At 39.0% G+C, this 15,401-nt stretch overlaps 1 protein-coding gene across 2 annotated transcripts; it reads left to right on the top strand.

Moving 5' to 3' along the window:
• The first annotated feature begins 10,049 nt into the window (after positions 1-10,049).
• Positions 10,050-12,967, top strand: scpp7 (secretory calcium-binding phosphoprotein 7). 2 transcript variants are annotated; one of them, XM_021617230.2, is made up of 9 exons: positions 10,050-10,204; positions 10,342-10,406; positions 10,837-10,881; positions 11,174-11,212; positions 11,325-11,351; positions 11,535-11,594; positions 11,902-11,961; positions 12,371-12,404; positions 12,738-12,967. In XM_021617230.2, exons 1-8 carry the CDS (start codon positions 10,060-10,062, stop codon positions 12,398-12,400), a joined length of 471 nt encoding a protein of 156 aa, XP_021472905.1. In that variant the 5' UTR covers positions 10,050-10,059; the 3' UTR covers positions 12,401-12,404; positions 12,738-12,967. The 2 variants fall into 2 exon arrangements, with proteins under 2 accessions (XP_021472905.1, XP_090044764.1); XM_090188638.1 differs by lacking the exon at positions 11,174-11,212.
• The last annotated feature ends 2,434 nt before the right edge of the window (positions 12,968-15,401 follow it).

Here is a 15,401-nt window from a genome sequence, read left to right as displayed (position 1 = left end):
TGCCTGTTTCTTTTGTATGATCTTTTAACAGATCTAATGTGTTATATTCCCCTACATTAATTTCACATTTCCACAAATTTCAACGTGTTTCAATTCAAATGGAACCAGGAATATGCATATCCTTGCTTCAGATCCTGAGCTACAAGCAGATTGATTTGGCTATGTAATTTTATACAAAAAAAAGTAAAAAATAAATAAATATAGATATTTCCAATGTGGTCTTCATGAAAATACATGAAAATGAAATATACACAAGATTATAACATGAAAACATATATATATATATATATATCTCATCAGTAAGGAGGAAATCATAAAAAATGAATAAAATAGATTACCATGTAACATTAATTGAAAACAATTATACTTTCTCTAAGCTTATGCTGTTTTAAAGCATTTTGCCCATAAACCATTTCTTAAGGTTCATCTCTCTAGCGTAGCATGCAGATCACATGGGTTCAAACCCAATCAGACACAAAGACATTTATCTGCTCTTCATGACTAGATCCTAGCATGGCCCTACCCTGTTTGTCTCAACTTCTGGGTCACAGACGCACACAAACACACTTCCCCCAGATTGTGGTCAGGATTTATTGTGGCAAATCTGTCTTCAAGCGGAATAATAACATTTAGATGATATCATACATGTACCCTGTAATCAAAGTTGTTTGTTGTGAGTAGCTTTGTGTGGTACACATTTTTAATTAACTTCTTATGGCTGCAGGGGCAGTATTGTCACGTCTGTCATAACGAGGAGACCAAGGCGCAGCGTGATAAGAATACATTCTTCTTTTAATTTAAACGAAGAAAACTTAACAAACTAACAAAATGCTACAATAACAAGTGCTGACAGGCCTGAAGTCTTCAATAAAGACTTAAAGGTTGAGACCGAGTCTGCGTCTCTCACATGGGTAGGCAGACCATTCCATAAAAATGTAGCTCTATAGGAGAAAGCCCTGCCTCCAGCTGTTTGCTTAGAAATTCTAGGGACAGTTAGGAGGCCTGCGTCTTGTGACCGTAGCGTACGTCTAGGTATGTACGGCAGGATCAAATCAGAAAGATAGGTAGGAGCAAGCCCATGTAATGCTTTATAGGTTAGAAGTAAAACCTTGAGATCAGCCCTTGCCTTAACAGGAAGCCGGTGTAGAGAGGCTAGCACTGGAGTAATATGATCAAATGTTTTGGTTTTAGTCAAGATTCTAGCAGCCGTGTTTAGCACTAACTGAAGTTTATTTAGTGCTTTATCCGGGTAGCCGGAAAGTAGAGCACTGCAGTAGTCTAATTTAGAAGTGACAAAAGCATGGATAAATTTTTCTGCATCATTTTTGGACAGAAAGTTTCTGATTTTTGAAATGTTAATAAGTAGATGGAAGAAAGCTGGCCTTGAAACAGACTTGATATGTTAGTCAAAAGAGAGATCAGGGTCCAGAGTAACGCCGAGGTCCTTCACAGTTTTATTTGAGACGACTGTACAATCATCAAGATTAATTGTCAGATTCAACAGAAGATCTCTTTGTTTCTCGGGACCTAGAACAAGCATCTCTGTTTTGTCAAAAGTTCAAAAGTTGATAAATGGCAGCCATCCACTTCCTTATGTCTGAAACACAGGCTTCCAGCGAGAGAAATTTTGGGGTGTCACCATGTTTCATCGAAATGTACAGCTGTGTGTCATCCGCATAGCAGTGAAAGTTAATATTATGTTTCCGAATGACATCACCAAGATATAGTGAAAGATCTGTTGCGCAGCAACTCACTGCCTTCCTAAAACGGAACCTTGAGGAACACTGAAATTTACAGTTGATTTGTCAGAGGACAAACCATCCACAGAAACAAACTGATATCTTTCCGACAGATAAGATCTAAACCAGGCCAGAACTTGTCCATGTAGACCAATTTGGGTTTCCAATCTCTCCAAAAGAATGTGGTGATCGATGGGATCAAAAGCAGCACTAAGGTCTAGTAGCATGAGGACAGATGCAGAGCCTCGGTCTGACGCCATTAAAAGGTCATTTACCACCTTCACATGTGCAGTCTCAGTGCTACGATTGGGTAGACTGACTGAAGCGTTTCGTATACATTGTTTGTCTTCAGGAAGGCAGTGAGTTGCTGCGCAACAGCTCTTTGTAATATTTTTGAGTGGAATAGGAGATTCGATATAGGCCGATAGTTTTTTATATTTTCTGGGTCAAGGTTTGGCTTTTTCAAGAGAGGCTTTATTAGCCACTTTTAGTGAGTTTGGTACACATCCGGTGGATAGAGAGCCATTGATTATGTTCAACATAGGAGGGCCAAGCACAGGAAGCAGCTCTTTCAGTTGTTTAGTTGGAATAGGGTCCAGTATGCAGCTTGAGGGTTTAGAGGCCATGATTATTTTCATCATTGTGTCAAGAGATATAGTACTACAACACTTCCCCCTTTCATCTCCAACAGAACACTTTTATCATTGCAACTGGTTTGATACATTCACCTGTGAAGATAAATAATGTACTTAAAGTGTACTTAATGTTTAAGTCTGAAGATTACATACCCCATTTAAACTCACAATTCCTGTAACTGAGTCAGGTTTGTAGGCCTCCTTGCTCACACACACTTTTGTAGTTCTGCCCACAAATGTTCTACAGGATTGAGGTCAGGGCTTTGTCGTGGCCACTCCAATACCTTGACTTAAGCCATTTTGCCACAACTTTGGAAGCTAGCTTGGGGTCATTGTCCATTTGGAAGACCCATTTGCGACCAAGTTTTAACTTTCTGACTGATGTCCTGAGATGTTGCTTCAATATATCCACGTAATTTTCCTCCTCATGATGCCATCTATTTTGTGAAGTACACCAGTCCCTCCTGTAGCAAATCACCCCCACTACATGATGCTGCCACCCCCATGCTTCACAATTGGGATGTTGTTCTTCAGCTTGCAAGCCTTCCCCTTTATCCTCCAAACATATCGATGGTCATTATGGCTGAACAGTTCTATTTTTGTTTCATCAGACTAGAGGACATTTCTCCAAAAATTACAATCTTTGTCCCCATGTGCAGGTGCAAACTGTAGTCTGGCTTTTTAATGGCAGTTTTGGAGCCATGGCTTCTTCCTTGCTGAGCGGCCATTCAGGTTATTTCGATATAGGACTCATTTTACTGTGGATATACATACTTTTGTACCTGTTTTCTTCAGCATCTTCACAAGGTCCTTTGCTGTTGTTCTGGGATTGATTGGCACTTTTCGCACAAATGTACGTTCATCTCTAGGAGACAGAACTCATCTCCTTCCTGAGCGGTATGACGGCTGCGTTGTCCATGGTGTTTATACTTGGATACTATTGTTTGTACAGATGAACGTGGTACCTTCAAGTGTCTGGAAATTGCTTCCAAATATGAACCAGACTTGTGGAGCTTCACAAAAAAAATGTCTGAGTTCTTGGATGATTTCTTTTGAATTTCCCATGATGTCAAGCAAAGAGGCACTGAGTTTGAAGGTAGGCCTTGAAATACATCCACAGGTACACCTCCAATTGACTCAAATGATGTAAATTAGCCTATCAGAAGCTTCTAAAGCCATGGCTTAATTTTCTGGAATTTTCCAAACTGTTTAAAGGCACAGTCAACTTAGTGTTTGTAAACTTCTGACCCACTGGAATTATGATACAATGAATTATAAGTGAAATTATCTGTCTGTAAACAATTGTTGGAAAAATGACTTGTGTCATGCACAAAGTGCCAAAACTATAGTTTGTTAACAATAAATTTGTGGAGTGGTTGAAAAATGAGTTTTAATAACTCCAACCTAAGTGTATGGGAACTTCCGACTTCAAATGTACATTCAGTAATCTTGCTCTGATTTGTTATCCTGAGGGTCCCAGAGATAAAATGTAGTGTAGTTTTGTTTGAAAATCTATTCAAATATAGGAACTGGGTTCTAAAGTTTGACCCCACTGCTGTCTCTGGCTCCACACCCACCCCACCCTTCTAGATGTGCCTTTTCTGTAGGGAAGTTAATGATCCATGGGGGGCAGGTAGTCTTGTGGTTAGAGTTATGGACTAGTAACCGAAAGGTTGCAAGATCAAATCCCTGAGCAGACAAGGTAAAAAGCTGTCATTCTGCCCCTGAACAAGGCCAACTCTTATTGAAAGTAAGAATTTCTTCTTAAAACATTGACGCACCCATTCCGTTAGCGGGATGATTTTCATCAACATCCGCTGAATTGCACTGCGCCAAATTCAAATTAAATTACTAAAAATATTTAATTTTCATGAAATCACAAGTGCAATATAGCAAAACACAGCTTAGCTTGTTTTTAATCCACCTGGCGTGTCAGATTTCAATAAAGCTTTTCGGCGAAAGCATAACAAGCATTTATGTAAGAACATCTCTCTCAGTAGACAAAATATTACAAACAGCTAGCAGCCAAGTAGATTGGTCACGAAAGTCAGAAAACCAATAAATTAAATTGCTTACCTTCGATGATATTCGGATTGTAAGAGGAGACCTAGTGCAGAGAGGCCCATCAGCGGAGGCCTCAGCTTCAGACCCAGTCCAGTGTGAAGCAACCCCAACCCAGTGTCCCTGATCAGTGGGGCCCCAGGCTGGATCTCAGCCCCAGACCTGGACCCTGCAGGGGTCTGCTGCCCAGGCCCAGACAACTGCCCTCTCATCCTCAGGTAAATTGAACAGACTGAATTTAGGCATATTAAAAGACAAACAACAGGTTTCTATATCAGGATATTTTGAACAAGCCTAAACTACTTGGCATTGTCTTAAAATGGTTGATCAAACAAACAGTGAGCAGAAATGAGGAATTATCAACACAATTAGGGGTCATCAACATTTAACAATCAGTTATTATTTAGCATTACCATATGCAAGGCCAAAATTGTTGTACAGATATTGAATTTTAACATACTGTAGAATGTAATTTTACCTCATCTTCACATTTGTTCCCCTCTCATGGATACTTCCCCATGTTCTCGGGGAGGGAATCAACTGGTAAGATGACTATGATAATGATAATTAGACACTGGGTTGTCTAATACAATATACCATATAGATACAGTATGCGACAGTCAAACGCAAGAAAAATCTTGTATCACCTGGTTTTTGTCCAAAACAACATTTAATTAAGGTAAAATATGTAGCAAGCCCTTAAGGGGTTTGTCTTCAACTCAGATCTACAGGATGGGGATTTTTACACTTGAGTTCTACCATCAATATATTTAGCAAACAGAAACCATCTGTGTTTGTCCTTGACTTGACTCATGACAGACTTTTGATTTGTTGGTGAAACTTAAACGCAATCTAATCATTATTTGATTCATGACTCCAGAAGAGTGGTGACTCTTCATGACTACACTGCAAAGTGGTGGTAATAATAATAATTTATTGTAGATGTTTGACACACTATCAACAGAATATGGGATTTTGGTGCCTGCCTTTGTACAACATACAGTTAATGTAAGGACATGGAGTGTAGTTTAGATCTCTTTTAATCTGTCTCTCTAGAGGCTAAAGGAAACCAAACCTTTTTCCTTTGTTTACCTTGAACCTTGTGAAATCTTGTGAAATTGCAGAGTGCGAAATTCAAAATACAAAAATCGTAATAATAAACATTCATGAAAATACCAGTGTCATACATAATTTAAAAGCTTAACTTCTTCTTAATCCAACCGCATTGTCAGATTTCAAAAAGGCTTTAAGGCAAAAGCATACCATGCGATTATCTGAGGACAGAGCCCCACACCAAAATACTTTTTTAACCAGCACAGGCGTCACAAAATCACAAATAGCGATTAAATAAATCACTTACCTTTGAAGATCTTCCTCTGTTTGCAATCCCAAGGGTCCCAGATACACATTGAATGGTCGTTTTGTTCGATGAAGTCCTTCTTTATATCCCAAAAATTATTTTTAGTTGGCGCCAATGATCTCAATAATGATCTCAATGATCTCAATAATCCACTCATTCAACATGCATACAAACAAATCCAAAAAGTTACCAGTAAAGTTTGTCAAAACAAATCAAACGATGTTTCTAATTAATCCTCGATCATATTTAAATAACGAAGAGCGCGCACCTCATTCACGCACCAACAAGACTACTTTTCTAATGAGAGATACCTTGTAGTTAGTTCTTCCAACTACTTGCTAATTTTTCCAAAAACAAGCCTGAAACCCTTTCTAAAGACTGCTTACATCCAGTGGAAGCCATAGGAACTGCAATCTGGGTCCTATCTATTTGTATTTCCCATAGGCTAGCACTGAAATGACCTGTGACCTCAAAAAAATAATTTCTGGATGGATTTTCCTTGGGTTTTTGCCTGCCATATCAGTTATGTTATACTCACAGACATTATTGTAACAGTTTTAGGAACATCAGAGTGTTTTCTATCCAATGCTACCAAGTATATGTGTATCCTAGCTTCTAGGCCTGAGTAACAGGCAGTTTACTTTGGGCACGTCAGTCATCCGAAATTCCGAACAAAAACCAGTCTCCAAAACAGGTTTTAAGTATTGTGTAAATATGTAATCTCTTTACAGTTCTTCCAATATGAATACCCATGATTTTTCCAAGCAGCAGTCCCACATGTTCCACATTTTCCACAATTCCTGGCAAAGGCTTCCCCAGTAAACCCAGCGGCAGCAGTCACCTCACCATCACAAGCAGTGCAACCAGCACAGGTACCACAGTCTGACCAACAGCAGCAGCAACAACAGCAGGTAGATAAAAAATAAATGACAATCATGTCTAAATAAACCTATTTTATGCAAAATAGCAACATGCTTGTGTATTTTTTTCTGAAAAGGTATAGTATGGCTTAATTTTGTGTTTTGTTCAGAAATACCTTTTTTTTTTTAAATGTGTACTGCCCACAGAGTCCCCAATTCTTCTACATTTTTCAACAACCAATGGTAAACATTTAGTAAGACAATTGTCATTATTTTCAAAGAAATCATTTTAATGCTTTTATTGTACTATCGGTAATTGTCTCATTATACAGTGTGCCAATTCTGTTCTAGAATGCTCCATTTGGAGGTCTGAGCTCTGAAGAGCTTGAGGTAATGTAAGAAAGATCCTTATCAAAGATCCCTATCAATCTACATTTATTTTGAAACTCATTGAACTCAGTGAAAAGTATGTATCTGATACAGTATAAAGAATGCATTAATTTTGCACATTCCTCTTTCTTTCTCTATCTCTCTCTCTTAGTCTGACAAATGGCAGGTAGAATCGGTCGCATTGGGGAAGTACTTGCCCGGTCTAGGGGGAAGCATGCCCGCAGTCAGTCTGCCAATCGGCACTGTGGTCCAAAATCCAGAGCTTCCCTCCTTCAGTCTGCCCTCACCTGGCCTCCTACCCACCATGGGGTTCTCTCCTGGGGGTTTCCGCAGCAGACAGGCCATCTATCCTGGGTTGGTGCCCAACGCAGGTAGAACTGGCGAGTAGGAGTTGTATTTATATGTGTTGTATTTGTTCTATAATAATTCAGTGTTTTACTATGTATTAAGAATGAACAGGGTTGCAAGTTAATTCTTGACTGTGTTGTGAGTTTCTGTGTATAAAAAGTAATTCATGAAATGCTAATAAAACCCCACACCAGCATTTTGACATCCTCTGGTGTCATCTTCAATCTTGATGCAACACTTGTTGCAACATCTGTTGCCCCAATTTCCTTTCTTGTCTCCACCAGTTTGTCTGTGGCATTGGCTACATCTAATTGGCTTCATCTAATTAAACCCAAACACAACTGCTGCCAAGGAAGCTGAGAGCTTTACATCACAAACCTTCATGTTGCAGGCCGTTGACATATTCATTATTTCCCAGATATATAAATACATATCATTCAGATAATCAGCACTGACTCCCTTCACCTCACCTATGTGCCTCAATTACCCACTCAGAGACGAAGACAGACAGAAAACATAGAGAAACCCCCACATTTTCCACTTGAACCTAGGTTGCAACACAAATGGCACGCTGTAGTGGACTACTTTTGACCGGGGCCCATTAGGGTGACATTTTGTAAGGCAGCCAAGATGTATCTAAACACAGGAGGGCTCATGTGAAGCCTTGTGAATTATGGTCACACATTATTTGGATAGTCCAGATTGTCCATCTGTAAATGCTCTACAGACGGTCATACTAGCAACAAACTACAGTACCTTTTGATAAGAAAATTCTTGCTCAGGTTACGGTTAAGGTTAGGTTTGAATAAGGGTTAGGGTTAGGGCTACGGCTAGGGTTAGTAGATATTTTTTGGAAATGTTACTGATAGTCTGTAGACCATCTACAGATGGGCTATCCAATTGAAGTGTTACTGAAATGATAGACAGGTAGTGAGGCTCAAACTATTCATCAGTTGTTTTTTTGTCATGTTTACCCTCATGACAGGTCTAGGTGATAGAGGTAAAATACATGTCTATTCACCAGGGAACAGAATCAAAGGTAAAAGCAACGCAGATACTAAAGCATAGGGGATGTAAGTCAATATGTATTCAAAAAAGCACACTGAACAGGGTGCTAAAAACACCTAAACTGAACTCCTAAAATAAATATTGCATTTCAAAAAGTGAGTGCCAATGTTGTTTGAGGGTAGTTTGAATGGTGTTAGGATTGATATCATAGGTATTCTCTGCAATTCACAAAGCAAACAGCAGTAGCAAGCTGACAACAGTGAAGCACGAGACCAAACTTCTCCACGGTGTTTGTTTCGCAGCTATGTTGCTGCAGAGTGATGTGTACCAATGTACATGCATCATCTTACATTGGGCTTATCTGAAAAAAAATGGGTTCAACATGCTGTGCATGTCAAAGTCTTAGTTTAAGTAGGCCTAGCTTTAGTAGACCTTCCTTTTAATAACATCACACATTTACCAAATCCATATTTTATTGAGGGCTTCATTTGAAAAGTTTGGTAATAATGTAAGTAGACAAAAACAAATCTTCCTCTATGCCAAATTTGGTGCTTTATCAAAATGTTTACTACTTTTAGATCTGTGTGTATTGATGTGAATTGTTAGATACGAATGCACTGTTGGAGCTTGGAACACAAGCATTTCACTACACCCGCAATAACATCTGCTAAATACAATATGATTTGATTTGAGTCTACATTTTCAGCTTAGCATCGCATCACTTGTATACAAAAGAGAGACAATTTTTCATTTAACCATATTAGCACAGATAGTCATAAATTATGTTTTTATGTTGGTAAATAGTTTCTTGACAAAGTCCTACAATTTCAGAAGGATAACATTTTTGCTTTTAGGGTTAAGACTGGCCTGCTACTGGGAATACTGTTTTTACTATATGGATGGTCACAAGAAAATGTGAATTACTTGAAACAGGTCACAGACCTGTTATTTTGATTAAATAACAATAGATTAAATAACAATACATATTTTGGGTAACTAGACAATAGTTACCCAATAGATTTAAATCTTTTTTTTGTTTTAATGGTATCCATCTGGTCTTCTCTCATTGCTGCAAAGGTCAAGAGCCATATGCGTCCTCCAAAACACTACCCAACCAAGCCACACTGCCTGCTTAACCCCAAAGCCAACCACACCAATGTGTCAGAGGAAGCAATCATATACCTGGCATCCATGTCAGCATACATGCACCCAGCCTGCCACAGGAGTTGCTAGAGCACAATGGGACAAGGACATCACTGCCAGCCAAACCATCCACTAAATCAGACAATGCTGGGTTAATTGTGTACCACTCCATGGGTCTCCCATTCACAACTGGCTACAACAGAGCCTGGACTCAAACCAGGATCTCTAGTGGAAGAGTTAGCAACTACAATGCAGTGCCTTAGACCAATGCGCCACTCGGGAGGCCTAGATTGAAATCTATAAACACTGAGGTGAAGCCAGGTGTGCAAAACGTCTTATGTCATATTCATATACATCATAGGATGATATCTTAATGTTTATCCTTAAAGGCTGCCAATCAAATACAGGATGGGGGTGGAAATCTGTAATTACAATCAAAGCAAAAAAATGATATTTGGAGATTGTTCATATAGATAAACAATAGCTGCCAAAGCATGTTTTTGAATGATCAAAGAATGGCTTGGCTAGTCACCAAGTCATCATCAGAAGTTGGACCTCCTTTTGCTTTTGGGGAGAATAAAAAGGAGCAGATCTCTCCCTCAGACTTCATATCGTTCTTCAGCAATCCTTTGATTCTCTTGTGGTGCTGCACTACTAAAGGTAATTTATTAGAAATCAACTCTGATTCAACCTTTAGCTTCAGTATTTGTCAACGCAAAAGGGAAAATAAACTTGAGGAAACTACTTCAGAAAGTGATGAAGGATTTTGCTAAATGTCAAATCTTTTTCGTCAACAGAATCCTTCAAGATGAAAACCTTCATTCTGATCGCCTGCATCCTGGGGACTGCTCTCGGCCGCCCTGTGAGTTCAATTCTCCGTTGTATTATTTATAAGTGTACTGTGTTGTCTTTCCGATTTTATGTTTCTCTGTTATTCTGTACAAAATACCCGTGGTGGCAGGTACCCTAGTGGTTAGAGCATTGGACTAGTAAAAGAAACGTTTTAAGATCAAATCCCCAAGCTGACAAAGTAAAACTCTGTTTTTCTGTACCTGAACAAGGCAGTTGTCACCTGCTGTCATTGAAAATAAGAATTTGTTTTTAACTGACTTGCCTAGTTAAATAAAGTACATTTTAAAATGATATATATATTTTTTTCTTTAATTTACAAATAAATGGATTGGAAACATTTACAAACAGTATTCATATATTTAGTCATTATTTACTGTGATTACAGTGTCTTTATAAGTGCTGAACCTAACATTCATCTAACATTCATCTGTACTTCACAGCAAAGGCTGGTCATGGAGTTTGACTTCCAGGCTGCCAACGCTCAGGTAAGAAACACTGCTAATCTACACCTGTTGTTTACGATGCATTTGATTTGATACATAGTTACGGTGTCCATAACAGGACATACATAACTCGAGGGTGTTCTTCCACGGACATGTGATGCTGTCCCAATATGGGCACCATAACTGATGTAATGTGATGAAAAAATAAGAATAATAGTTACAATATGAATAGTTTTAAAATCATAAAATGAGGAAAAAGTACTTGAAAAGGGAATAGAACACTGAAGAACTGAACTTTCCATAATACAAATGTTTGTTTTCCAATTATTTGTAGGCTCTCCAAGCTGGACAAGCCAGACCTGATCTAGAGATTGTGGGTGTTTGACAAAAGAAATAGTTCAAATTAATCACAATACATTTCCCATTCTAGATTGAAGTCAACCTTCTACGTTTACTGTAGTAACCAGAGTGTTCCAATGTTACAGATCCTTCCTGTTGGTGGTGGAGTACCTGTAAGTAACCATAGCAACATAGTGAAATACACTGTGCTGTCGTGTTAGTGATGCTACACCAGTGCATCTCACACTAATAGAGTGAATGTTCAATCCAGTCAATATCACAGGTGTTAACTTATCAGAATTCAGAAAGTCATGATGAAAGTGTGTGTGTGTGTGTGTGTGTGTGTCAAAACATAGTCAGGTGGTTTCATCAAACAGGAGATCCCCCAGCCACTCGGCCAGGAGAGCGTTGAGATCGTGAGTGATCATGACCCCTATTAATATACAGTACATGTACACAGCATGACAAATGTATTGTGTGTCTGCTTGATTGCATCTGGGGCGGCAGGTAGCCTAGTGGTTAGAGCGGTGGGCATATAACTGAATGGTTGCTGGATTGAATCCCCGAGCTGACAAGGTCAAAATGTGTTGTTCTGCCACTGAACAAGGCATAACCCACTGTTCCCCAATACTCATTGTAAATCAGAAGTTGTTCTTAACTGACTTGCCTAGTTAAATAAAGGTTCAAATACATATATATATATGACTCTCTCCTCTCCTCTAGTACCACCCCTTCAGCATCCAGGTTGCCCCACCTCCGCCTGCTCCTGCTGCACCTGCCCATGTAAGACCTAATGCCTTTATGTCCGCAACATACATCAGGTGGCATTTTGAACATAATTGAAGGGAGTGCTGATGAGACTTAGGCTGTACTAACATGGACACCATGCATACGTTCATATAGGAGCTACTGTGAAAGAGCCTCACTCAATCATGTTGAATTGTTTTATTTATTCTATATATAGTGTAATACAGAGGTGGTTGTTGATCATGGACTTTCGCTAGTAAGTCCACGTCATTTTCAAATGAAAATGTACTGATTTACAATATGTTATAGTTGGTTACTTTAAAGATACTGTCAAAAAATCTGGGAACAATGTCTTCAACCATTCATTTAGCCATTGTGATGTGAAATGAAACAACTGTTCAAATAGGGGTGCTGATTGGTTAATTGGCAACCACTGTCATTGCAGACTCATACATCCGATGAGGAAGACGATTAGAGATGTGAGTAAGACCTTTGCTCTACCATATGACACAAACATGTATTGCCATATTTAAGCTCGTGAATTGCTGAATTCCTTAACCGTTCTGTCACAGAGCAATGCAACAGGCTTGATAATGTTGTTTGGTGCTACTGTACCTATGTTTGATTGTGGTCAGTTTTTTTGTATTATTATGTAAAATATACAGTACATTCTAAATTCATAATACCTACATTATCATACCTTATGTGGTTAAATCTTAGAGACTCAGAGAAGTCTGCTTTGTAAGAAGACTGTTGACTTTGCACTTACCTGTATATCTGTTTTTCAATCCCCCATTTTTTACTCTTTTCAGATTACCAATACTCAGATATACCCTTCGATGAACAACGATGTCCTTCAACTCCACAGCTGCTTTTAGTGTCCTAGATTGATTCAGTAAATGCAATGCTTAACCCAGCAATAAACATAGCGTAACATGGTGCTTAACTGATGGCTTGATGCATGAAAGCTGTGTGTAATTGTTTGTACTTGGCAGAAGAATGTTAATAAAACCCCCAGAATGTTTTGCCAACCTTCTCCATACCATGCCTCAATTTTCTTTCTTGTCTCTGCTTGTTAGTCTGTGGCATTGATGACATTCTGAATTCAAATTATTTAAGTTCTTCTCAATCGCGTACGCATTTTTGTACAATGTCATTTTTCTAGACAGTTTACACAAGACACACAACTCTGTGTAGTAAATTTTCCAAATGTTGTTACCTTCTCAAAACAGCAAATACAGCACACTATAAAAAAACTATATGATACTATAAAAACTATAGGACACCCTCAAAACTGCAAATACATCCATATAATAAAAACACAGCCTGCAAAAACATGAACACAACCATATATATACACTACATATACAAAAGTCTGTGGACACCCCTTCAAATGAGAGTATTTGGCTTTTTCATGCGCAACCACTGCTGACAGGTGTAAAATCGAGCACACAGCCATGCAAACTCCATAAACAAACATTGGCAGTAAAATGGCCGTACTGAAGGGCTCAGTGACTTTCAACGTGGCATCGTTGAAAGGATGCCACCTTTCAAACAAATCAGTTTCTCAAATATCTGCCCTGCTAGAGCTGCTCTGGTCAACTGTGAGTGCTGTTATTGTGAAGTGAAAACATCTGAGCAACAACGGCTCAGCCACGAAGCGGTAGGCCACACAAGCTTACAGAACAGGACATTAGATGATGTGCTTTCGACCTTGTGGCAACAGTTTGGAGAAGGCCCTTTCCTGTTTTAGAATGACAATGACCCCGTACTCAAAGCGAGGTCCATACAGACATTGTTTGTTAAGATCAGTGTGGAAGATCTTGAATGGCCTGCACAGATCCCTGACCTCAACCCCCTGACTTCACCATCTAACACCTTTGGGATTAATTGGAACATGGTCATGTAGTGTATCTCAGAAACATTTTATATGAAGATGGTATACCTAACACCGTAATGAAACCAAACATAACACCTTTGTAAGTGTTGCAGTAACATTTCTAACAACCTTCATAACACATTTATTCAAAATCATTCACAAGAGTTTTCACAATGAAGGTTCGCTCAAATAAAATGGAAATTCATATCTTTACTGTCACAGCACCCAAAGTCCTGGCACTATTCACACAACAGGTGGGGTTAAGCTCAGGGTCAGCCATACAGCATTAACCTTGTAGCAGTTTAGGGTTAAATGTTCTGATCAATGCCATATTGGGGATGGCACCAGCCTTGAGTGTAGTATATTGAAAATACAAAAGCAAGCTGTGCTTGATTGCACTTGCCTGGCGCAACGCCATTGTCCCAAAAGTGCAACGCCAGGCAGGCTCAGACAAATGCTCAAAATGTTTGAAAGTTTTCAAATAATATTTCAACACTGGCAATTGAGTAATTGTTTGCCATTGTAATGTAGTAAGCAATCTAAGTAAGCTAATACCTGAAGAATTGGATTTGCACCTTTATCTTAGCAGGCTAACACAATCTTGTAACATCAGCAACTACAGTATCTGGCTCACTCCCACCAGATGTTATATTGCTAACATGGAATAGTTAATAGTCTGGAAACAAAACACTTTTCAGTGAATCTGTATTCATAGTTTTGCAAACAGGTGTCTTGAAACTGTCACATTCTAAACATTTGTCAATTTTTGGGCTTATCTGATATATACAGTGCCTTGCGAAAGTATTTGGCCCCCTTGAACTTTGCGACCTTTTGCCACATTTCAGGCTTCAAACATAAAGATATAAAACTGTATTTTTTGTGAAGAATCAACAACAAGTGGGACACAATCATGAAGTGGAACGACATTTATTGGATATTTCAAAAGTTTTTAACAAATCAAAAACTGAAAAATTGGGCGTGCAACATTATTCAGCCCCTTTACTTTCAGTGCAGCAAACTCTCTCCAGAAGTTCAGTGAGGATCTCTGAATGATCCAATGTTGACCTAAATGACTAATGATGATAAATGCAATCCAGATGTGTGTAATCAAGTCTCCGTATAAATGCACCTGCACTGTGAGTGTCTCAGAGGTCCGTTAAAAGCGCAGAGAGCATCATGAAGAACAAGGAACACACCAGGCAGGTCCGAGATACTGATGTGAAGAAGTTTAAAGCCGGATTTGGATACAAAAAGATTTCCCAAGCTTTAAACATCCCAAGGAGCACTGTGCAAGCGATAATATTGAAATGGAAGGAGTATCAGACCACTGCAAATCTACCAAGACCTGGCCGTCCCTCTAAACTTTCAGCTCATACAAGGAGAAGACTGATCAGAGATGCAGCCAAGAGGCCCATGATCACTCTGGATGAACTGCAGAGATCTACAGCTGAGGTGGGAGAATCTGTCCATAGGACAACAATCAGTCGTATATTGCACAAATCTGGCCTTTATGGAAGAGTGGCAAGAAGAAAGCCATTTCTTAAAGATATCCATAAAAAGTGTTGTTTAAAGTTTGCCACAAGCCACCTGGGAGACA

The sequence above is a fragment of the Oncorhynchus mykiss genome, chromosome 10 (assembly GCF_057628025.1).
Source record: "Oncorhynchus mykiss isolate SJ-2025 chromosome 10, ASM5762802v1, whole genome shotgun sequence".
In the NCBI taxonomy this organism is placed as follows: Eukaryota; Metazoa; Chordata; class Actinopteri; order Salmoniformes; family Salmonidae; genus Oncorhynchus; species Oncorhynchus mykiss.
This window is presented reverse-complemented; position numbering and strand designations above follow the sequence as displayed.